The sequence below is a fragment of the Calidris pugnax genome, unplaced genomic scaffold (genome assembly GCF_001431845.1).
Source record: "Calidris pugnax isolate Ruff unplaced genomic scaffold, ASM143184v1 scaffold128, whole genome shotgun sequence".
Classification (NCBI taxonomy): domain Eukaryota; kingdom Metazoa; phylum Chordata; class Aves; order Charadriiformes; family Scolopacidae; genus Calidris; species Calidris pugnax.
Window position 1 is genome coordinate 337450 of NW_015090851.1, and position 25491 is coordinate 362940.

General features: G+C 39.9%; 1 protein-coding gene across 4 annotated transcripts; it reads right to left on the reverse strand.

Annotated features, from left to right (window-relative positions):
- Positions 1–566: 566 nt before the first annotated feature.
- Positions 567–18887, reverse strand: CHDH (choline dehydrogenase). 4 transcript variants are annotated; one of them, XR_001412202.1, is made up of 10 exons: positions 17776–17825; positions 15331–15456; positions 11583–12391; positions 10996–11147; positions 8340–8469; positions 7556–7690; positions 6252–6394; positions 5343–5445; positions 3888–4770; positions 567–2964 (listed from the first exon to the last, which is right to left on the reverse strand). XR_001412202.1 is itself a non-coding variant. In XM_014943275.1 (9 exons), the coding sequence occupies exons 3-9, from the start codon at positions 12334–12336 to the stop codon at positions 4352–4354; spliced, it is 1836 nt and encodes a 611-aa protein (XP_014798761.1). In that variant the 5' UTR covers positions 12337–12391; positions 15331–15456; positions 18858–18887; the 3' UTR covers positions 567–4351. The 4 variants fall into 4 exon arrangements, 3 of the variants coding, with proteins under 3 accessions (XP_014798761.1, XP_014798760.1, XP_014798763.1); XM_014943275.1 differs by lacking the exon at positions 17776–17825 and adding an exon at positions 18858–18887 and having other exon boundaries at positions 567–4770; XM_014943274.1 differs by having other exon boundaries at positions 567–4770.
- Between the last annotated feature and the right edge of the window lie 6604 nt (positions 18888–25491).

Below are 25491 nucleotides of genomic sequence, written 5' to 3' on the forward strand. Positions count from 1 at the left end.
GCTCCAAAAGTTATATTCTATCTGCACTGTTTGAAGAATGGGAGGGAACGTGTGGAATATACTCCTCAGTTTATGCTACCACAGTGTGCAAATCTTCCATGAATGGTTGCTGTTCACCAGAAAGAAATAAAGCGACTGGAGTATCCATATGAAAAAGAGTACTATTACTCCCCTAATACTTAGGAGATTACTGCTTCCTAGATACAGATCTATGGAAACAACTAGGAAAATGTGAATAAAATCCCCTAAAACATCAAAACAAATCTTTCATGCTGTCTGCCAGGAAACGCGTGGGTAGGTCACCCAGCAGCAGTCCCTTTGTTGCCCTTGCCCAGCTGATAGAAACAAACTTTAGGAGACCAAAATCGACAGTCCCAGCAGCAGTCCCTTTGTTGCCCTTGCCCAGCTGATAGAAACAAACTTTAGGAGACCAAAATCGAGCATTCCGGATCTGGTATCACTGTGAAATAACAATTAGTAGTTTTCAAAGTTCCACTTAATGTGGTATACCCACTTCTGAAAAAATAAGTTACAAACCATGTTCTATAATTTAGTTACAAACTATATTCTATATATTAATGGTTTAATATATATGTTAAGGTTGGTTAAGGGAGAACATATATATATGGATACAGAGAACACCTGTTTAATTTTATTACAGAAGTATATGGAAAAACATAATCAGTATCTGCACAGTTACATGGTAGTTGGCACCCTTAAAATACCACCAATCACAGTAATTACTCAGTACACAAAAACGAGAAGTTATCTCAACAATTAAAGCATATTTCAGAAGTTTCTAGATTTGTTTATATATCTATATAATGACAGAAAACATTAGTAAAGAATTACACATATCTAAGTTTACTGAATTCACTAAAAAAGTGAATACATAAAATACATCAATTTGAACAATGTCTTTTTTTTTTGGAGCCTGGACAGAAGAATAGAGACTAAAAATTATAATACTGTAATAAAATATTCTTGTATTGTTGCTACAATAACTCTTCATTTTAACTACCATCTTTTTAAAAATGCATAAATGTTTTTATTATTGCTCAAAATATATTTCTATGTTTATTTTATAGAAAATGCATGTTCCAAGCCCACTTTCCAGTTTTACGCTGTTTGTATAGCTGCCTCATTTGGCTGCAGACTAAATGAAATCAAACACTTGGAAAGGATTTAAAGCTGCAGAAACATCAGAAGTTCTGGTGTACAAAACCTTGAATGGCCTTAGATAAATTAAACATAATACAGTTTTACAAATACTGCTATTTTCTGCTGCTGTTAATGGCACTTCTCATACAAAACCACCTTGAACTGAAATATGTGTACAAAATAAACGTTCTTTGGTCACTTTTCTTTCTTAATCTCATTGTCCCCAGCCAGAGACCCCCAACTGTGTCAGCAGTATCTGCAGCAAGCTATTACCATGGAAATGCTGATGTTCTCAGTCGCAGTTCCACTGCTGGTTCAAGCCGTGCTGGCAGGTCTACTAATTTCCAAATTCTTACATCAAACAGCTTTTGCAGTTAACTCTTTTTGAATACCTAATGTAGTATCACCTGTGCATTTATAGAAAAATTTATATCTGGGTAGAACTGGGAATAATATTCAATTATACACTGTATTATTTTGTTAAATATGTTAAACTCTCAAATTATTAGCCTGTGCTCTGCAATCTGATAGGGTGTAAAAGATGGTTAATTTTACCTAGCAGACTGCCCGTGCTCCACAGACCATGTTAGAATATCTTGTACCTGTTCAAAGTATCCCTTAGCAGATAGACTCTGCTAGAAGTAAGAACAATTTTAAGAGGAATTCGGTGTCAGCAGCTAGATACAATGCAGTAGAATCTACTGGTAGCTGGATGCTCCCTAAAGATTCCTGCAGGGCAGCAAAACTTTCAAATACCTGAGCCAGTGCTTTAGCGCCGCATCAAAGGCACGTCAGGAAGGTGCCTCAACGTTCTGTAGCAGGGAGGCCTAAATTAATAAAGCAGCTGTGGTTCCCAGCAATGAAAATATTTAAATGTTTAAAAAGGGAGGAGTTTTCAAGGTGTCTCTGTGTGTTTAGAACTGCAAGAAAAGATGATGGTGATGTTTCAGAAGAAATGCCTGACTATCTGATTGCAAAATGCAGCAATGCGTACCTGACCGTGACACACATGCAGCTTGGCACGTGTGTCTGACCTTGCTGTTTCCTCACTTTTAGAGCTTTACATAATGGCAGAGGACAGCTCTGTGTGCGTGTTCGGTAGTGAGTTATGTCAGACATACTTAATCCTCTGCAGTTGCATAATAACAATTTCTATTTTGCATGCCTAGAGTCGAAACCCATGTTGTAAATCTGCGAATGCAGGAACTCCAGGATTCCATCCTTCCAAACTGCTTCCCCTCTCAGCAGCACAGAACTGTGGTAAGTCTCTCCAGTATGTATTATTCTCAGTATCCTAATACTTTGTATCCCAAATGACACTAAGATACCTGCTGAGTAGCTTTACATGAAAATCTCAAAAGCACAGGTGCTGAATAAAAACTGTTTGCCCTAGAAAGGTACAGCATACAAACAGTTCATGCTTTCCCCAAATGCAGTTCTATCAGATGAATGATCTTATTAACACAGCTAATCAATCACCTATTACTTAAAATATTCTTGCTCTTCCCCTCATTCCAAAAGAATGCATCACACATAGAAAGGTTTTACCTGTATCTTTTTGGAGCAGAGTTCCCTGCTATCATCTTCCATCTTCAGTATTTTTGTTTGTCTTTATGCAGATACTCTAATGAATGAAGTCCTTTCCCTCAGTTAGCAGCAGGGCTTTCCAACCACTGCCTTACAGCCAGCAGCACCAGGAAGAAGTGTCTGCCTTAAACATCTGCAGTTGTCCCTCTAGCCAACATCTGAGTCAGCAAGTTTTTTTTTTACAATCTGCTCAAATGGTGTAAAAATCCATTTTTTCTGGAAAAAAAAGAGTTTATTCTGTTTACCACAAGTCCTAAGCAATCTTAGGCTACAGAAGCTTTTACCTTATAATTTGACAGCTGCTTAGTCAGAAGTTATTTTGGAATACTTAATGAATCCAAACAATTCAATGGATTCAGTTTCATTCAGGGATATCAGTTTCTTTAGGTTTGTTTTCTTTTTAAAAAAAATCAGTATCTGAAAGTTAGACTGACACAGAAAGCAGCCATGAAAGATCCCATATCTTGCTTTGCACATCTGAAGATAGTAAAACAAAGATTTAAAATATAGCATTGGTTCACTGAATAAGTTACTTGCCTTCTAATTTAAAAAGATCTCTTCCTGTAACATCAATATGTCACCTTATGTAGTTATTTTGAATAACATTTCATTTTAAATCTACCTTGGCTGTAATTTTTTAAAATAAAATTTATATAATAGTAAGGCACCATTCAGAGTATTTCCTGAGAAATATCTTTTGCAAACACTCATCTTTGAGCAAAGACCAGTAACTTTAAGGACATATACAAAATGCAGATCTCCTAGCGTGCTAAATGATAAAAGTGGTGCAACTAAATCAGATTAAATTGTAAACTGATTTCTACTAAGCTCCTTGCAAAAAAGCAAGAAGAAATTCCAGTTTTCTGGTATATTTTTATTAATATCAGCTCCTGCTCTGCGTTTTTTAGAAAAATAAGTTTCTGATAAATACAATGTATGTATTCTTTATGAATACTATACTGTTAAGACTGCTAAGTATGGCAAAGTCTAACTTTAAGTGAGGATTTGTAAACTCTGCATTCCTCTCGTAAAAAAAACCACATTTGACAAATTCCACACACAGGCAGGTTCCTCTCTGTCCAATGAATTCTGATATGTACTACTTTGGCCTCTGAATAATCAATTGTATAAATACTTACATTTGCTTAAGATTCTTTGCAGGATGTGGGGATTACTGACTAGCTGTTATCCTGGGTAACGCTCTCACAGCAGTTAAAATCCTTCCTTTAAATAACAAGGCACACTACAATGATTTTCAAAATAGCACACATTACTTTCTTCCATTCCTCACACAATTGCATAGTATTTCTAGCTTATGTGCACAAATCTCTTGTCATTTACAAATAGCTTGTCTTCAACAAAAAATTTGGATTGTACCACAAAAGGTCGTGTTTAACTAGTTTAACTAAAGTAAGCAGCTTAAGCCAACTGATTTTAAAAAATGAATAGGTAGTCTAATATAAGGGAATGATTCAAATTAATAGTAATTTTAATAGGATATGTTGTTTTGCATAGTATTTATTTTGTTGGCATGTTCAGTATTACATACCAACATGCTGATGAAAGCCTGAGTAAAAAGATATGAAAGGATGAGAACATTTGTTTATCTCTGTGTTTCCAAGGTCTTGGGCTTATATACAGGAACATTTTTCTCCTGAAGTGAGGGGAGGCCCTTAATTATATCTGCAGCTTTCTCTGCTATCATAATAGTTGGGGCATTCAAATTTCCACTGACAACACTGGGCATTATTGAAGCATCTACTACTCTCAAGTTTTCAACACCAATTACTTTTGTTTGGGGATCAACTACAGCAGTGCTATCTGAAAGCTGCCCCATTTTACAGGTGCAGGAAGGATGATAAGCACTATCAGCCTTCTGCCTTATGAAAGCGTCTATTTCTTTGTCGGACTGAACGTGGTTCCCTGGTTGAATTTCAGGCCCACGAAATTTTTCAAAAGCTTTTTGAGCAAAGATCTCTCTGGTCAACTTGACACATTGGCGGAATTCCCAAATATCTCTTTCTGTAGGAAGAGAAAATAAGAAAACTATAAGTACACCCTAAATTTAGTAATACATACAGAATGTATAATAGAAAAAAAATAGCATCAAAGAAAGATGGAGGGAGAGTTTCTCACTTATTGCTAAAAGCCATAATAAAGTAGGATATTTTTCAAAGTCTCAGGTATTTACATTCACTATGAACAAAACTGTCACTTACATTGCACAATCCCAAAAGGGAAAAGGTGAGCTGTGAAGAGCTGCTCTTTATTTTGCTATTCTCCCTGTCTCGCCAAGGACACTAGTCTCAGCACAAAGCAGCACACAAATCCGCTCCCTCACAAGCAGAGGGAGCTTGTGGAATGAACAGCATGATGCAGCAAACACAAAGAACCCTGACTGCATTCCCAACGGGGAGTTCTTTTTGGCTTATACAGTGCTTTGCACAATGGCCCCTTTTGATACTGAATTTTACAAATGAGAAATAAGTAACAATGCACCAACCAGCACCTCTGAACTGGTGTTGATATGAAAATCTGCTACTGAAATGGGCAGGGAATAAGTTGATATCAGAGCAAGAAGAGGCTGCATTTACCTGTTGACATGTAGTTAGGCTCAATGATAGGATGGTCCTTTGGGTCTGTACTCTTCAGCTTCAGCCAGCCCACACTCGTGCTCCTCATGGGTCCCACATGGACCTGCAACACCCATGCTATACTCGTGACACAATCCCACCAGACCTATTTCCAATTTCAGTATGACTTTTTTTTTTTAAATTTGGACAGTCTTTAAGTAAATGTAAACATTAAAGGGAGATAATGGAAAATGCCATTGAATATTTTTCCATTCTTTATAAATATTCTGTAAATATGATATTCCATAAGGGGAAGGGAATATACCTATCATCAACTCACGGCTGTTCTTTTCATTTAGAACACAAGCATTCCAATTTAGCAATAGCAGAGCATTCAGATACAATCAGGCCAAATTACTGTCATCACTGAAGAAAAGAGATTAGCAAGAAGAAACATATATATTCAGCGACAGCTCCCCAGCATTAGTGCGGACTTTTGGAACAAGTTCATAGTTTGAATGGGGCTTGGATTTGTGCCAACGAATAGAAGAGTGGCCTCATACATTCTTACTTAAACCTCCATTTAAAGTGCAGTGCAACAGGGAACACCTTGTTCTAGTGTTGTACAGCATCTAGCACAATGGTACCCTAATCAATAGCACTATGGCACTTTAGTGGTGCAAATACTTAAACAGCTGTTTAATACTTGCCTACTTTCCCAGAGAGAAAAAGTAACATAATTTTGGTAGCAGTATCAAGTAACAAGCTCATGTTTTTTCCCCAGTGTAGGAGGTTACACCAGCTCTTTTGTATTATACTGAACAAAGTGTTTTTCAGACTATAACTAAATTATCAATATTAATAATAGAGGGTAAGTCTCCTTGCTAACCACTACACAACATTACTGGAATATGTTCTTCAACAGCTTACCTGGTAAGCTTCCACTGCGGAAGCAACTCGACCATGATCAATCACCTGAGAAGGGAGAAAGTGGTACTGAATGTCAGGGTGAGGAACCCCTGGTTCACTTCGGATAAAACCACCAGATTCTAAGTGGGCAGTGGCTCCGTCACCTAGAGAGAGTAAATAAAGAGAAAATGCCATTAAAAGACCTCAGAAAAGCAAGAAATCCTCTTCTTAACTCTTGGTTTCATTACTATGAATAATTCATATGTACAATGGAAATTGCAAGGAATGCAAATCCATTATGAAAAGCTTGTAATTTAATGCATTACTTCCCTCTGCTTTTAATGACTAGACAAATGTAAGTATGCATAACTTTGGAAATCCTACTTATTTGAGAGTAGGATGTTACAGTTATCTCAGGTAGGCCTAGGGTCTAACTTCAGAGGCAGATTTGGTCCCACGATCCTCAGAGGTGTGGAGGGAACCCACTGCAGCATCCTGGTATCACTGCCCTGCGTGCTGCACACCAGGCAGTAGTTACCCACCAGCCACGTGGAATGGGCAGAGCCCTCCACAGTCACTGCCCTGGAGGGGGAAGATGAAGACCCTGCAACGCCCCTCATATTCTGTATATTCACATCTGTTTAAAAGCATGAGTCAGCCCTCAATGTTTACTTGCACGGTAAAAAGCCACACATACCCAGCTGTAAGTTGTCAACTACAAACAAAATAATTCAGCAAGTGATGAATTCTTCAGATTTAGCCAAACTATTTTACTGATTTCAAGGATTACTTTTACAGATTCTTTTTACAGTACAATTTACAGCTGGATTACTGTAAAATGCATGTGTCATTTAAACAAAAGTCACTTATGATTTACATGCAAGCCTAAAGGGTTCTGATCAGAGCAACAAACTAATGCTTTTGGGGCAATCATACAGAAGACTTTATTCAGCTCAACAATATGTTTTTATTGACACAATATCTATTTCAAATAGAATTGTTTCTCCTTTTTTTTACAACAGCTTTTCTCAGTGGCACCGAGATTTTTAAATGTAGAGTTTTTCTTAAAATGAGAGAGATATAAAACTGTTAAAAAACAGTGTATAGAAAATTACCTTGTTATCTAAGATATAATAACTGTTTTAAAAGATTCTGATTTAGAAAAAAAAAGGAAATAGTTCAAGTCCACTTGAAAATTCCAGTTATTTCCCAGGACATGAAGAAAATTATATATGAAGGCTCCTAGGCTTTGAAATTTGTGGATAAAAGGCTGTAATAATTGTAACGCAATCAATGGTAGAATGATTGCATACTTTGCTTCATACCTGTAAACTTCCAAAGCCATTCTAGACCAATCCTCACCATGTTAACTGGCTTTTGCGCGTTATATAGAGTAATAGGTTTGGTGCACTTTTGCTGGACGTACACTTCTAAATGATCTTGAAGGTTCTGGCCGACTCCTGGGGAGGAGTAGAAAGGGAGAGGAGGGAGAAGAAAGGAAGGGGGAAAAAGTTATTTCACACAGAACAATTACACACAATATTTGCAACCAAAAACCAGCATAAATGGGAACTAAACTAACCTCTTACAAGGGCAGTGATGACTCTGACCAAGACCATGACTTATATCAGCCTTTTGCTCAGGTCAGAATAAGGCTTTACATAAACATAGCATAACTAAAATGAGAATAGAAAGTTAAATGGCAGACACGTCACTTGTTCTAGAATGGCCAGATAACACTTCTAAATTCAGTACTAGCTTTTCTAGTTTAAAGGAGAAGTTCAGGTTATTCCATCTATCTTTGAATACATATGACAGTGAGAGTTTATACAAACCCAATCAAAATTCTAAATGATAAGCATGCTGCTTTAAAAGTACTCAGTGGCATTTTTCAGAAAGGCATTTTTTACTATCAAATATAGTGAAGAAAGTGTAGGAGTTTATTGCTCAGTTCTAAAACCCATGCATGTTTCCACTGATTTGTAACACTTAATTTCAGTCCACACAACCTGACTTAAAGACAACTGAATTTCATGGGGTCGTTTCATTTAATGATCTTTGAATTGCATCCATAGGAAGATGTAAGGTTAGAAGAAATAATAAAATTACCAGGAAGATGGCAAACAACAGGGATCCCCAGTTTTTTTAGATCATCTGCATTGCCAATCCCAGACAACATAAGCAGCTGTGGAGAATTTATGGCACCTCCACTTAAAATAACTTCTTTACTGGCAAAAGCCTAAAAGGAAATGAGCACAAATGTCCTAACATTATTAAGCCTGATCTGAATGCAAGCAACATCTCAAGAGTTTCTGTTCGGATACGCTATTCTGATCCAGATTAGACACCCTTCCCTCATATTTTTCTCATTCTAAATGCATTCCCATCTTGCCAGAAATTTCTGCAGAGAGAAATGATCAAGCTTTCACTTTGATAATTTCTGTATTTATTCCCATGTTTACAATCCATTCAAACTGTATGACACACAAACATTCAGGTCAGCCAGTACCATGGCTGCCAATAAACGCCTGTGTTACTGGCCAGAAAAAAAGTCCCTCTGGCACTTGGATTAGTCAGCTAAGCATCAGTAATGTTTTGTAAATTAAAACTGAAACTCCTAAGGAAGATTTTGAATTCAGAAATGTGCTAGCTCAAAAATTCTCAAGAGCTTCTTTTCTTAATTCAACCAAGATTAATGTGTAGTTTCTTAGCTCACTATAGTTCTCAGAAGCCCCTCAACCACTAAAGCACTACTGAGCAGACCCTGACACCAGGCATATATATAATTCTGTTTGCTGACAGACTTTTCACCAAACAGTTTGGGTCTGAGCCCTGAGCTGCCCGTGATATAGGCTGTAAACTATTCCTCTGCTTTTGACTCCATTTTCTATGCTGGATAGTTCTTTTTCTAGAACCTTTTCTGCAAGTATTTTTGGAACATCTTCTTTCCAAGGATTTCTGCCCCAAAATATCCCCATCTAGTAATACCAAAATCATTGTGTCATTTGTATCCGGGGGCTATCTCTTTGCTGTTGTCATGTCTCTTAAATTTAGGATCAGAACTATCCCCCTTAGTGTTTCTCACTGTTAAAAACTGTGTGGAGTAAGAAAATATTGATACCTCCACACACTTTTTCCCTTTACTCAGAGGGCTCACTAGGGTACTGGGAACTCTCTGGGATTCATATGTCTACTGAAATAACAATTAAGTCTTTCCACTGGCTTGAATAGATTTTCAATCATGCTTGAATCAGGTTTTGATGATCTTTTAACTTTACAGATGACTGACATAAAAGAGGTCCTACCTCAACCAGACTGTAAACCCAAAACCACTTTAATGTAATCAAGTGTCTCATCTTGATGTTCATAACATAATAAAGTCATTAACTTTTCCATCCTGACAGGTATAATATTTTCCAGAAAGTAAAAGCAGACAAGTCCTGCAATTTTAATACTTGGGGGAAAAAGAGGAAGGTTAAGTACTTTGAAGATGTACTTTTCGTAATGTATTATAGAGATATATATAATTCATTATGTGTAATTCATACATGTATTAATATGTATGAAAATTAGTAGCAATAAAGAATTTTGTAATTAAAGTGGTCCAGTATTCAGAAAGCCTTGATCAGGCGTAATTAGCTTTCTGAAACTATCTTCAACAAAATTAATCTTGATAATGGCGCAAGAACAGCAAGTAGAAACACTTGTTTTTGCAGACATTTAGTAGCTCATGAAATCAATTAAATTTTCTGCAACCTCTGTTTTACATTGTTAATCATTTTAGAAATCCACTTAGAAAATAACAGATTTGATCTGTGCATTAGAAAATGAACAACAGTTTATTTATATTGCATTTTCTTTTCTAGCAGGTGTTCAAGTCACAGAACACTTGCCTGTTAAGTCTTGTAAGCCTTACTGAACTCAAACCATCAAAATTTGTACTGTCCTCTCTTCAGGATATTGCTATTGATCTTTTTAATTGTTTCATAATTGTTTGTGACTATATATCATAATTTATTAACATAGAAATCCCTTTCTGGCAATTTCCTAGTTACATACTCCATAGTCAGCTTTAATATTAAAGAGTTAAGGAAAAATACAATGTTTTAGATCTTATAGAATCAATGGATTGAAAGCTGCATAAGATGAACTGTTTATCCACAGAATTAAGTTGTAAAGGGAACTCAAGCTTCCTTCCACACGATCCATGGTCGGTGGAAGTTGGACTGAGACTGGAAAATATTCATTCCGCAACCAACCATATGGAATGTTTCATCATTAGGTTTCATCATTAATATCCCAAAACTCAGTGGCGATGTAGAAGTGAATGACTCATTATTTATCCCCTGAACCATTCAGATTTCAATATCTTTTATTTCCTATGCCAGAATAGCATTTTCAGAATTGTTTTTCAGGATCATCAGCATGTCAGCACTAGTCAATACACGGAGACAGTGCACGATTGCACCACAGGTTCCAGCCAGAAACCTTACACAATACTCTCAGGTAACATCACGTTGTGTCTTGTCTCCTCAATACTAAGAGACGGAAATATCATGGAGATGTTAATCTCTAAATTGATTCAGCTGAAATACTACCTACTGTAGAATAATTGACAATCACATACTGGAAGAGACAGCACAGCATCTGAAAAGCAGACATTTTGCATAGTAAAGTGCCACTTCTAATAAAAGTTTGTTTTAAAACAAAAAATTAATTTTGCTTTGACTCATACCTTTCTTACTGGAAAATAAAAATCTCTTACCTTTTCCTTTTGCCCATTTTTCACATACTCAACACCAATGGATTTTGTTCCTTCAAACAAGATTTTTGTCACAAGTGTCTTCTCTGAAACTGACAGATTTGGGCGTGATAAGGCTGGGCGAAGGTAGGCACTAGCTGTGCTCCATCTTTTACCTACAATGTCATCGAACATCAAAATAGTCATGCTCAGTATTCTTTAAGATTTTGACCAATAACCATCAGGATGTTTACAGAGGGAAAGCCCTCATACACTTTACACAGTTCAAGGCAAATGTAATTTTATATAACAACTAAAGATTTTATTTTAATGTAACAAATTTCACAATGACATTCTGAAAACCTATACTTCTTCACAAATTTAATTATGAATCAACTTGCATGCTAATGCAGTTTTCAATTTAATACACACTAGATGGCTGGCAAACTACTGTGAAATGAACAGGGTGTAAATGGTGTCATAGCTGTTCAGTGATCTAAAAAACCAAATGGCATTCAGTGCAGATTATATGACGATATTCCAAAATGATTTCAGAAGTATCACTGGTGGGCCAGAAACATAAATTACTTAAGGATCACTTTATGATTTACCTTGGTGTATAGTCATGTCCATCCAGCCAAAGCCTTCTTGCTGATAGCCATTCATATCATCTGTGAAGGGGTATCCAGCTTGCTGGGTTGCCTCCAGAAATGCATGATGAAGAGGATGGTTTGTTTTCCCTCTTGACACATACAGGGGTCCATTTCCACCTCTGTACTGATCTGGCCCCAGTTCATGTGTCTGTGCCTTCTTAAAATAGGGCAAGCAATGTTCATAGTCCCATCCTATCGCCCCTTCCCTGCTCCATCGATTATAATCCTCTGCGTGCCCACGGATGTAAACCATAGCATTGAGAGAAGAGGAGCCACCCCACACCCTTCCTCGGGGCCAGTACATAATTCGGTTATCCATATGCTTTTGTGATGTTGTGTGGTAATACCAGTTATATTTCTCATCACAGAGGTTGTATGTTAATGCAGCGGGCATATGAATCTTCCACAACAGTCTTTTACTACCTAGAAGGGTATCTTTAGGGCCTGCTTCCAAAAGCAGTACAGTACTGAGAGGGTCTTCAGTCAACCTGTTGGCTAATACACACCCTGCTGATCCAGCTCCAACAATGACATAAGTGTAAGAGTTTGCTTTTCCAGAACTAAGTTGAGATAATGTACGTGAGATTTTGAATTGTTGTTCATTGATGCCCAGTACGTTCTTTAATATGTGTGCTTTAAACAGAGTTCCTGTTATTTTGTGCATCTGATTCACAGGACTGCAATACTTAACTCCTTTCATTAAGTATGACATCTTTCCCAATAGTATCACTTTTGCAGAATTTCTAACAAAAATCCAGTGTTCCACCCTAGAAAAACAAACGAACAAAAATTCTAATTAAGATGTTAGCATTAATACAGTGCATGACCTCTAAGATGTAAGTCATTTTCAGGTAAAACTGGTATACTTTAGATTGTCACTATCCAGAAGGTTAACAACAATGCCAATAAACCAAAAAAACATTTACTCTGAAACCTGCTGTCTTACTGTTCTTTTAATGCAGTCTGTGCACCAAGTTGTGGAATACTATTACTTATCATATGCACTCTGATTTTGATTTGCTTCTTGTTCCTGAGATAGATACATGAAGCACACTTTCAAGTATTTGTCAAAACCACAGAGGATGGAAACCTTTGCTTCCTTGTAGTCTCTATTTATCTGCCTCTAGTAAGTAAGAATTTAAGAAAACCAACAATTTCATAAACTTCTCTGTAAGTTTTTGACAGTCAGTGATATCGCATAGCCAGTTCACAATGGAAATGGGGATTATGCCCACTGTAGCTTCTGCCAGACCAAATGGACAGTGTCTCTACAAAACACATGTAACAGTGAAAGACTGCTGGGTTTTGAGGCATGTCTCCTAATGTAGAAAAGACAAAATTTGTTCATCTGTGAATTACTTCCTTATTATTAAGACCAGATCCTGCAGGAGTGCTCTGAGGACAGTTACAATTTAATGCCACCAGATCCTTAGGCAGGGTATAAATGGCAATTTTTTAGCCCGTGAGCCTTGCAAACAACACAGGTTTTATCCTGTGTTGCCCAGATTCAAGTACAGGGACTAAATGCAAGGTTTTCACAGCCCAAGTGTCACAGGTACCGATGCAGCCGGCCAGTCTGACCTGTGTTTCTCTTGCTCTCTCCCCTTGAAACAATTCCTCTTGGTACAAACAATTAGTAAAAATGGATATCCTTAGGCTGTAAACAGTATTTCACCCTGGCCCATGGATTCTATCTAAGCTGTTCCCTTTGATTCTAGAGAGGGCAATTTAACCAGAGGCTGTTACACTGCAACATACTGCCCACCTGAAAGAGAGAAACAAGCTTTCTCCTGGAAATATATTGAATACTGTATTATATTTGTGAAATCTAATTTTTCAAAAAGGAATTAGGTTGTTAATGTTGTTCTTCATACATTCAAGTTTCATAGTTATCCAATACACTGTAATATAAGCCCTGTATTTTTGTAAAATGGCTGGGTTTTTTTTCAGTAAAAGAAAGCATGTCTTAATGAATTAATAAAATAATCAGCCTTTTCTTACTAAAAGGTGGAACAGAACTGTACTCATTTTCTTGAATAAAACTCTACAATGTACAGTTTGTGAGAGCACACACGAGGCCTTAAGGCCCAACAAAATTAGGTGCAGGTTCCTGATAACTGTTAACAGTCTTCCACATACAACTATATTTCTTTACAACTTGATGTACAATTTCACACGCACAATTATTTTTTCCTCTCAAGGAAAGGATGGGAGTAAGCATATGTCTCTTACTCTTCTCTAGGAAACACTTTTAATAGGTTGTACAAACCCTCAAACTTCTGCAAAACAACTAACCAACCATGGAGAGCAGTTTGCTCTGTTAAAACAAATAATTATGCAGGGGATAGGTCTGAGCCCAGAGTTCACACAGCTGATTCTCACTTGGCCAATTTGAAATTGACCTCAGCTGAAGGCGGGGGTTGTCTTTTACAGGTGGAGAATATTAAAGGATTTTTTCTTGGAAAAAAGGTTTGGCAATTTCCTGTGGTGCAGCAGAGGAAGATGCAAAGGTAGAGAGCTTTTTAATTGTTTTGTTTTGATTTTTTTGTAATGAAGAGGGACACGATTCTGAAGCACTTGTGTTTAACCCAGGTCACAGGACTTTATTGTTTCAGGAATACCCGATGGGGTTGGTAGAATATGGGCCTGTGCCCTGATAATCTGGGAAAGGTACTTTGTCCCTAAAATGTGAGCTGTGTCTTTTTTCTAGTGGAGATTTGCTATGATGAGATTAAGTGATCAACCCTGCCCCTGAGGAAGTAAACCCTCAGGTTTTGGTACTACAGATGGTCACCATTTACTGTTTAGACAGGAAGGGTTCACAGACTCTGGAATAAGTACTGGTCTGCTTATTTTGGTGTGGGATCTATCAAATACTACTGTGACTCCTAGCCAGAATGCTGGCTGTTAACCCTACAACTGACCTACTTGTTGGCTGTAAAGAGGGTAGATCCTGCAGAGTCCTGGGAGGCTGTAATTCTACAGCTTGCTACAGCATAAGCAGTGGCCACTGAGCATCTGAAAAACACTATCTCAAGTGACACTCCAAAGGCAGCATTGATGTTACAGGACTAAGTGCTCATGTCTTGCCTTATGTCAGAACCCTAATACTGAAGTCTAGACCCTTTTAAAAGCTGATTTGTTAAAAGCCTCTCGCATACGCAGGCCTTGAAATTCATAGGCCAATTCAACCTCGTATTGAAGGGTTTGGTATTAAGGACTGAGATCATGTAGTCCTGAAATCAGAACACGATGATGCTTCTCTCTAAAATAATCTGTGTAGCTCTATGAGCATATATATGTTTATCACAGTTCAAGTTCTCCTGCAGAAGATAGTCTTGTTAGAAAGACCTTTTTTGAACTTTTGAACTTAGTCAAACAGTAATGTAATGCATCTTCACTCTCAACTTACCCTTGATTTTATCTGGCCTTTTTGCCAGAGAAAATTTGTAATCTGTGCAGTGTTCCTACGAACTGTATTTCAGCGAGAATGTGTTTTTCCAGTAACTGGTAAAATCAAGTTGTTTTCCTAATAGGTAGAGTCATCTGAGGCTCTGAGTTGTGCTGGCAAAGTTGACCCAATTTACCCAGTAGGGAATTATAGTTTTATGGCCAGGTCTATTATTGTAATGGCTATGTCAAAACAGAATATATAGAAATAGGGAGGTTTGCACAACATATTTCTACTGGAATGCTCTGTACTTACTGCCAACAAAAAGTTGTCTTCTGGGCCTTACTGGATATTACTGCATGTCTTTATCTGGATTCTCACATATCATGGGCCTCTTTATGAACATGTAGTAAGATGTTTCCCAGGAATCAGTGAATAGACCTGCAGAAAAAGATATTGCAACAACATAAAATACACTCACTGTATTGTACTAGAGCTTCAAAATCTGGAGCTCATATTAAAAAACTATGTATTTACTGTTATTATTACTATTCAGCAGGGTCTGTAGACAGTGGTCTTACAAGACTGAGGAGAGCATAAGAATCCCAGCAGGAAAATTTTATTGCTACAATTTAATATCTAATTTTACACCAGGTAACTAGAAATGGGCCCAGGAGTTCTGAAGTTAGGTGTTTTGGGCTCCTTGCATCATTGTAACACATTTCTGAATGCAGTATCAGGCTTGCATGAGAAATAAACCCTGATGTAACCCATAGGTATCTATCACTGCAACTTTTTTTAAAAGGAGGAGACAAAAAGAAGATAAAAAGATACGTAAGAGGCTGTGTAGGGCATCTGAGGACTAAATTAGCTCGCCCAGTCTGTTAGAAAGCTAAGAGTAAGTGCTAGGATTCAGGCTAGGGACCCTACTGCTAAACTTTTAGGTTTAAAGGGCTCCCCCTCCACAACAAAGAGAGGAGAGTAGGTATCCTGCACGCATAGAGGGGATATAGTGAAAAATGGACACTAACAAAATGGTTCTGTAGGTGGATAAGATGGCTAATCTAGAAAAGTTAAGGGGCACTGTGCATCATTATTCTTAACCAATTGGAGCTGTCCCATTCTCTGAGAAAACTGGAAATAATAGTGATCAAAAATATGTACCAAGACAGTTACAGTACCTACTGTCTGGGCTAGAAGGCTGAACTACCAGTCAAGAAAGTTAAATCTAGTGTTACTTTTAAGTAACTGAAGTAGTATGTTGAATCTACTCCATCACATATGTTTGCCAGATTTATAGTTAGATGTTATTTCGTGGTTTTATATGCCTTTTTGTTGTTTTACATCAAGTGGAACAGGACTTGCAGAGTAATATTTGAGAGAATTTTTATCTTGCAAAGAGGGAGTTGGGAATGAAGTCAGTCAACAGTGTCCTGGTCATAATATTCAAGCGACTTTGAGTGTTTAGATGATTGCCAAATTTCTGTGCTTTTAAGTTCTGAAGTGCAGAGGTCAAAAATCAAGCCATTCTGATTTACTGTAAACCCAACATACATAATTGGATTGCATGTATGAAAACAGCAGTTTCAATGACTTCTTGTCATATTGATCCATACCTGCTCTTATCCCCACATGATCCTCTTGCATGAGCACTATCCCACCCCAGTTCCTCTAAACCAATCCCAAAACAAAGAGGAGATGGTCACTGTGGCTGAACCTTTTCTCACTGTCCTATTTTGCCAGGTCCAAACCAGGAATATCCTCTCTGGCAGAGAAATATGACCCTCTCCTGGAGATGTGCAACAGCATGGACAGTACATGGTGTGGCAGAGCAATGGGACCTTTGTTGGACGTTTACCCTTCATGGCAATGCGCTGCCAAATCCTGTCAGCTCTGCCTGTGTAAGACAGGAGGGACAGCCTCTCAGGTAAAAACACCTCTTGGCTTTTTCACCCCACTGCAAATCGTGTAACCAGTTTAAATTCATCTGCTGTGGGAGTGCTCTGGACTAACTTTCCCTTCGGTTCTTCTAGTGAAAAAGTTCATTCACTTACAGAAACCCCGAGATAAGTTTCGTTTCCACGGCCGAAACTGTTAAAGCCTACTCACCCACCATTTCCTCCCTGATGAACAAACTTATCTGCCTGCCCAGGCCGCCTGTGCACCCCCGCAGGTCTGCGGGAGCCCGGACACGGCTCTGGGGGCCCACAACGCCTCTTGCTCCCGCCCCGACGCCCTGAGGATGGGGACCGCGGCCTGCCCCGATCCCCTCCGCAGGACCGGGCGCCCACGGGCCGCGTCTTTCTCCTTCCCGGCCGGGGAGGCCGGTGCCTCCCTCAGAGCCGCTTGTGTGTGAGGGGCTGCCACCGGCGGTGGAACCGGGAGGGCCGAGCCCCCGAAGCCACCGCTCGGTCCAGTCCCACCGCGGCCTCAACTCCCTTCTCCCGCCCTTTCCCGGCCCTTCTCCTCACGGCTCCCAGGAACTCTCCCCTCAGAGCCTCCTCAGCCCACCGGTTGCGGCCACACTCACTCGCACACCCTCCTCTCCCCTTCACAGCTGCCCGGCGCGGAGGACGAGGCCGCTCCCTGTGAGGCGGTGGGGCCGCCGGCGGGAGGGCGCGGAGCAGGGGGCGGGCTGCGCTGCCTCGAGCGGTGGCGGCGGGGCCGGGGCTCCCGCGGCCAGGACTGGCCGCGGCGAGGGGAGAGGTCTGTGGGGGAGGCAGGGCAGGGGAGCGGGTGGAACTTTCCACAGGAACGCACCTTTTGGCCGCCGTGCGGGACGCTTCGTGCCGTTTCGAAACCGGCCGGAGCGGCAGCGGGACGAAGTCCGCCGCCTCGCCCGGCCCCGCTGGGAGTCCCCGGGCGGCTGGGCTCCAGGGGCGGCGGGGCGGGGCCCGCGCTGGGGCGCCCTCCCATATTGATCCATACCTGCTCTTATCCCCACATGATCCTCTTGCATGAGCACTATCCCACCCCAGTTCCTCTAAACCAATCCCAAAACAAAGAGGAGATGGTCACTGTGGCTGAACCTTTTCTCACTGTCCTATTTTGCCAGGTCCAAACCAGGAATATCCTCTCTGGCAGAGAAATATGACCCTCTCCTGGAGATGTGCAACAGCATGGACAGTACATGGTGTGGCAGAGCAATGGGACCTTTGTTGGACGTTTACCCTTCATGGCAATGCGCTGCCAAATCCTGTCAGCTCTGCCTGTGTAAGACAGGAGGGACAGCCTCTCAGGTAAAAACACCTCTTGGCTTTTTCACCCCACTGCAAATCGTGTAACCAGTTTAAATTCATCTGCTGTGGGAGTGCTCTGGACTAACTTTCCCTTCGGTTCTTCTAGTGAAAAAGTTCATTCACTTACAGAAACCCCGAGATAAGTTTCGTTTCCACGGCCGAAACTGTTAAAGCCTACTCACCCACCATTTCCTCCCTGATGAACAAACTTATCTGCCTGCCCAGGCCGCCTGTGCACCCCCGCAGGTCTGCGGGAGCCCGGACACGGCTCTGGGGGCCCACAACGCCTCTTGCTCCCGCCCCGACGCCCTGAGGATGGGGACCGCGGCCTGCCCCGATCCCCTCCGCAGGACCGGGCGCCCACGGGCCGCGTCTTTCTCCTTCCCGGCCGGGGAGGCCGGTGCCTCCCTCAGAGCCGCTTGTGTGTGAGGGGCTGCCACCGGCGGTGGAACCGGGAGGGCCGAGCCCCCGAAGCCACCGCTCGGTCCAGTCCCACCGCGGCCTCAACTCCCTTCTCCCGCCCTTTCCCGGCCCTTCTCCTCACGGCTCCCAGGAACTCTCCCCTCAGAGCCTCCTCAGCCCACCGGTTGCGGCCACACTCACTCGCACACCCTCCTCTCCCCTTCACAGCTGCCCGGCGCGGAGGACGAGGCCGCTCCCTGTGAGGCGGTGGGGCCGCCGGCGGGAGGGCGCGGAGCAGGGGGCGGGCTGCGCTGCCTCGAGCGGTGGCGGCGGGGCCGGGGCTCCCGCGGCCAGGACTGGCCGCGGCGAGGGGAGAGGTCTGTGGGGGAGGCAGGGCAGGGGAGCGGGTGGAACTTTCCACAGGAACGCACCTTTTGGCCGCCGTGCGGGACGCTTCGTGCCGTTTCGAAACCGGCCGGAGCGGCAGCGGGACGAAGTCCGCCGCCTCGCCCGGCCCCGCTGGGAGTCCCCGGGCGGCTGGGCTCCAGGGGCGGCGGGGCGGGCCCGGCGCTGAGGCGACCTCCCCGTCCATCCCGGGAGCGCTTTAACTTTTTTGCCCAGTCCCGAAGTGGGATAGACAAAAGACTCCCCTCCAACTCCCGCCCCTCCTTAAAGCAAACACGATCGGCAGCGTTGTTACCTCGGCCGCGAAACCGTTTTGCAGCGGAAGCGGCTTGAGGGGAAGGGGGGGGGGGGCGGCGGCGGGAGCCTCCCGCCGGGAGGGACCCCCCTCAGCGGTGTTTTCCTGCGGACACGGCTCTCGGGTGCGGGTCCTGAGGGTCTTCCCCCTGCCCTGGGGAAGCTGAGCTGGCACCTGCAATTCCAGGCTTTAGTTGCCATCCGTACCTGTGAAACGCGTGTTTCCAGGAGGACGCCTCCGTCTGGAGGTGAGCAAATTGTAAAACGAGCTGCCCCACCGCGTCTGACCGCGTTACTCGTGACCCGCGTGTTCACCCCCTGAACTCCTAACCCCAGCGATGGCCACTGGTCGGGTCTAGTAGTCATCGTTGATAAGTGTGTGTTCACACGTTGATAAGTGTGGGATACTCTCAGTGTATCCCACGAGGTAGCCAAAAGTACTAAAAGCACTACAGGGCATTTTTAACTGTCGTGAAACTTACTTTTCTGTTGGCTTTGTCCTCTAAGTGTCTTCAGTATGCCCTACTTTAGTGCATATGTGTTGTTGGCTAAACTGCATTAAAAGGAGGAGAAGATCCCATGGAATTCCTTGTGAAATGGCCACGGGGTGGGATTTGTGCAAAGAGTTGGTGTTGCTGCTCTTCTGGGCAGCTGGAGGATGTACCCGAGAGTCTTGTTTTCCCATTCAGATTGCTCATGGCAGAATAACGATGATACAGTAAAGACTAATTTAGATATTTGTTGCGAGAACTTACACGTTCTCCATCTTCTAATGACAATAGTCTCTGGTACAATATCTTCAATATTGCTTGTAGATGCTGATTATTTTCCCAAGTCCTTCCTTATCACTCTGCTTGGAATGTATTGGATGATTAATAATTTTCTGGGATAATTGCTTGTTAATGTTTTTGCTCTTAGTTAGATAAGCAGAAAATAATGGAGGGTTTCTGGGTGGTTGGTTATTCATACTTAGGCACCAGACTGTGAACTTCTGAATAATGATTCGTTAATGGAAAAGAGTAATTGTCCCCTGTGGAACTATGAGTAAATGTGTAGTTGATGTAAGTGGTCTTTAATCTTCACAGTGATTAAGAATGCTTGAAACCAAGCTGATGGTGGTTTGCAGTGTTTGAATAATTTTGTACATCTTCAATGCTCTTACTCATTAAGCAAATAAAAAGTCCATAGAGAGTATGCATTCAGTGTGTATAAGAATATACAAAACATATGTATAAATAAGCATAAAATATATACATCTTGGAACTATTCTATTTCATTTCAGTGAATAATGAAGGTTTGCTCTCTGACTGTATAACACCAGCCGCAGTGGAGTCCTAGTCTTGGTCCCTTGCTAGAGCACTTAAGCACTCTGATGACTTATTCAAAATCAAAAAATATTTTTTTGTTTCCTATAGAAAAATAAATTTTTAATATGTTGATTCCTTCAATTTTGATGAGTTCTGCCCATAAAAAGTGGCTGAAACAAGACTTCTGTGGTCCTGATTCTTGAAAATAGGTTAGCACTAATCAGGATTATCTGCAGTGTCAGAAACTTAAACAAAAGCAGGGCATTAACTTCTTTAAGCAAAAGTTATATAAGCTTTCACCGAGGTAGACAGGGAACAAATTAAAAGTGAGTTTTCTGTATTGTCTGTATGGATACTCTAAGCTTAGCAACTATTCAGAATTTTCTGTAGTCTAATCTGCTCCAGTTTTTCTGTGTTGTCCTTTCACGCAGCTAATACTAATGACGTGTACTAATTTCTACTGTAGCTTCTACAAGACAGTGTCTTCAGCTATAACTTGAGAGGACTATAAAAGATGGTAGAATTGATTTTTAAACGTTACTGTTCTGTTTAGCAGAGCACCAAGTGTCACGAGCATCTGTTACTGTTTAAATGTGCAAAGCAGCAGTTATATGTAAGTCCTTAATGAAGTGTTAGAATTCAGGCTGATGCTTCTCAGTCACTGTGTATTTAAGCTTAGGTAGTGGAAGGTCAATTTGAGAGTATAAGCCGCTTTTGAAAGTCATTATAATAATGTTTATTCTTCCTTCTTTCATTAAACAAATGGCAATTAAAAATTCTATCCCTTTTTTCTAGGCTGTCTTTTTATTGAAACTTTTCTTACTCTATGCAAGGGAAATCTTCAGGTGGGAAAGCCAAACTTGAGTCCAAAAAATTGTGCCTGTAGATGTCTGTTCAAATGAAGATGAAAATTCTTTGATTCACTCTTAGTAAAAGTGAACTTCAAGATTTCATGGTAATCTTTTAAGCCTACTCCCCCACCAGCGCCCAATCTTAATTTTTTAAGTTTTCGACTTGAATCCCATGTTTCCTGTACTGAGACTATAAAACGTAACTGGACAGAAAATAGGGAATATTCTAGAAATGCAATGCATTCTTTCCGTGCTTAGTATTTTCCCATGTATTTCGATAAATGTTCGTGAATTACAGTAATTCTCAGTTAGGAGTGTTTTTTGCAGCACCTTCAAAACAGCAAGAGAAAAAAAGCCTTTGAGGTGAACTTCTGTGTTGTGAAGCACAGCAATCACATTTAGAAGTACTAAAAATCAGTTAGAGTGTTCAAAACACTTTAAAAGTTTATATTATTTTAGTTTTATTAGACAGTCTACCAACCATATAATTAAAAGAGTCCAACAGTTATGGTAAGGGTGATTAGAAATATTTACTAGAATCAGTTGCTCAAATAGCCATTCCCTCATGAAGGAATTATCTGCTGAGATCCTAGGAGTTTTTCCCCAGCTCTTCAAAGTTCCTTCTCCCTGATACCCAATGACTTCTCTTTTGATGAATTTAACTAAAAAAAAAAAAAAAAAAAAAAAAAGCAGCAGAGTAATTTCAGCAGTTAAGCAGGAGTAGACATATAGCACAAAATTTGGGGTGTGTTCACTGTTTTGAATGTGAAAAAATGGAGGAGTTTCCCATGTTGTTGTGAGGGCTCCTCCTGCAGGTGTCCAGTGTTTCATGGGTTAGTTATCAATTTTTACAAATAGGTGATGCCAGTTTAACCTTGGCTACTCAGAGGATCAACCCTTTTGTCCTCGGCTCAGGGAACTAGCATTTTTCTATTGAATTGTCCCATTGTTATCATCTGAATTTTTTTAGTCACCTTTTGTTGCTTTTCTCCAGTACTGTCATCACCCATTTCCCGTCATGCAGTGCCTGCTGCACGCTGACTTTATTTTTTTTTAACAAGGTCTTCATGATTCCTTTCAGTTTCCATTTTCTCGAGCTGCCCTGCTAAAAAAAAATATATATATATATATATCTATGCATGAAGACAGGTCTTCCAACTTGAGTCAATTCTATTTGTAAACATACAGCAAAAAGGCAGCCATCTCTCTTCAGCCGTGTTGACAGTAGAGGAAAAATATATCAATTTTTAATAAGGCATTCTGTAAGAAATTTCCCTGAGATGCGCTAAAAAAAATGCCCTTGCGTGATGGGAATAAGTATAATGGTGAAGGCTACAAATAAATATTAGATATATGTGTGTACATGCAAGGCCTATATGTGGTTGATATGTTGTGTTGTTGACCTGATCATAAAAAATTTAGGCTTCTTCACCTAATTATTTGAATCTTGTCACTTGGCTCACTGACCACGTATAGCATGGACCTATATGTTACCAATTGTTCATAGGTATCCTACTACTCAGTGGCACAAACAGGAATACAGCAGAAAACTTGAGTTTTAGGGCTTATTTCTACATATGTTTGAGCTCTTTGATCTTAGCAAGTCAGCCTTTGAGAAAGTTGCTCAATGTCTCTCCCTCCATTCTTCATTTGTGCTTGCAGATTAAATATTAATGAATACGTTCCTAATCTGTTCTTAGTAAGCTGCTTAAATACTGTTGCAGTGACCATGTAAACTTCAAAACAAATAGCATCCTGTTATGCCAGTTAATACTGTTTTTTCTCCTTTGTTCTCACATAGTAGATAATAATCACTTCCACGAAGTACTGTTAATGGTTGGTTTTTTGAGGTCTATTAAACCTCAAAAGTGGCTGTACTACCTAAACGTTTCTTTAAAGCACTTTAAAATCCTTTATTTTGAGAAGTAGATATATACGTAAGTACATAAAATATAGTATTCTTATCTTAATTTTGTACTGTAATTTTTTTAAGAGACAATGTTTCGTGTTAGCACATTTCATTAAATGCATTATGGATAACTTTTGCTCTTAGGAGTATGTTTGCATCCTTGAATTTACGTTTCAGTTGAGAACAGAAGTTGATGTTTCACGTTTTTGTTAAACATTTATAGGAATAGCTGCATGTAAAACCAAGTGTCAGTGGTGGTCACCACGCAATTCAAGGTATGCATTATAATAGACATAGCTAATTTTGTAAGAATACTAGTTGCTGCCCTGCTGAAATTAGTCCCAACTACTAAAGAGCGGGACTTAAATGCAGAAAGGTATGTTTAGAAAGTATGTATTAGTATAAATACTAATATTTATATCCCGAACAAGAGGCACTATTAATTATCTAGGAAGCCAATATTATTCCTGCTTTAATGGCCAGATTACAGAATTCTGAAGGACACTTTATTACACTGTTGTAGCAGAAGATAGAGGTTTTGGAGTTAGCACAATATTTGGCTGTAAAGCTGAAAGCAGAATCAAAGTAAATCAAATTGTGTAAGTTGTCTTTCTCTGCTTTATCCAACCAACGGGCTGCCATATGAAAGATACGAATGTTTATTTCTGGGTTTGGAAACAGGGTGTGGATTTTTCTGTTACATCATTTTTTTTACACTGGAATAGCCAAGTTTACTTCAGTGGAATCAATACCTAATTTTATCAACATGAGGATCAAAATATTGATGGATATAAAAGAAAGTCTTAACAGAAAGCTTTACTTATGGTCAGTGATAAAAAAAGCAATATAAGATGTGCTTAGTTCCCATAACTGTATTAATAGAAACATATCTGATCACTGTGAGGTGAACAATACTTTAAAGAAAAAAGTTAAAAATAGTGCATGAAAATTGAGTAAAGCTAACCATTTAGCATAAGAGGTGCTAATAAGCATTTAATGTGATGGGCTTTCTGCTCAGTTTTATTCAAAAAGATGTAAGGCCCCGATTTGCTTTAGAGTCACTGACAGACTGTTGCAGAAGGTGTGTGTATAAGGTGTGGTGAGGTGAAGAATTGTTTGTAGAACAGAGACAGAACTAGGAGTGAATTTTACAGCAAGCAGTCTTGGGCAAGAATATTTAATACTGCTTTATGAGCATCAAAAGTATGACGTACTTATTGAAAAAACATAGAAGCAAAGGTAATCGTCTGTTAAATCTTAATAAATTGAAAGCATAGTTCTCTAAGTTCTCTGTCCTTCCTAGCACAGCAGGAAGCACACACTTCTACTGAAATCAAACCGGCAGAGCTGGGCAGCAGACACTGAGGAGATGGTCTAAAAGAACCGTGGCTTCTTTCAGAAGAGCTCTGCTTCATTGTTAAAATATGTTATTTTAATTTTTGAGATTATATTATTTATTTCTAAGAATGTTTTAAAACAATATTATTTTGTTCAGAATGAAATTAATCAATGAATATAAACCCATAAGAAAATATATAGTAACTAGTTAATTAGGCTTAACTAACATGAAATGCACCATGCTTGTAATGCACCCCCTTGTAATTCCTAGTAGGGTATTCACCCTCTATTGTTACGTTAGACTAGTAGATTTAAAGGTGAATATATGCACTATCTATAAATCTGAGTTTAAGAATATGTAATAGTTTTGAAGCCTATTAAATGCCATTTGAAACGCAATTAAATATTAAATATGATTTAAGTTAGTACTGACTCCTTCAGTGATAAATGTCTTGGACTTTTTTTCTCCCTCCCACACTCTTCTTCAGGATTTCATTTCATCGTTAGATAAATTGAACTATAATTTCCGTGAGGATACCAGGGAGTGATGAAAGCACTGATTTATTTGTTGAGGTAACATTTTGGATTTATTTTCAGTAAAAAAAATTTGCTTTTATATAGTTAATTAGTGTAAATATTTGTACTAATTCTGACTAAGAAACAAAACACAAGCATAGCACTGTGTATCACTTAATATTTTTCTTCTTCTTTTTTTTTTTTTTTTTTTTTTT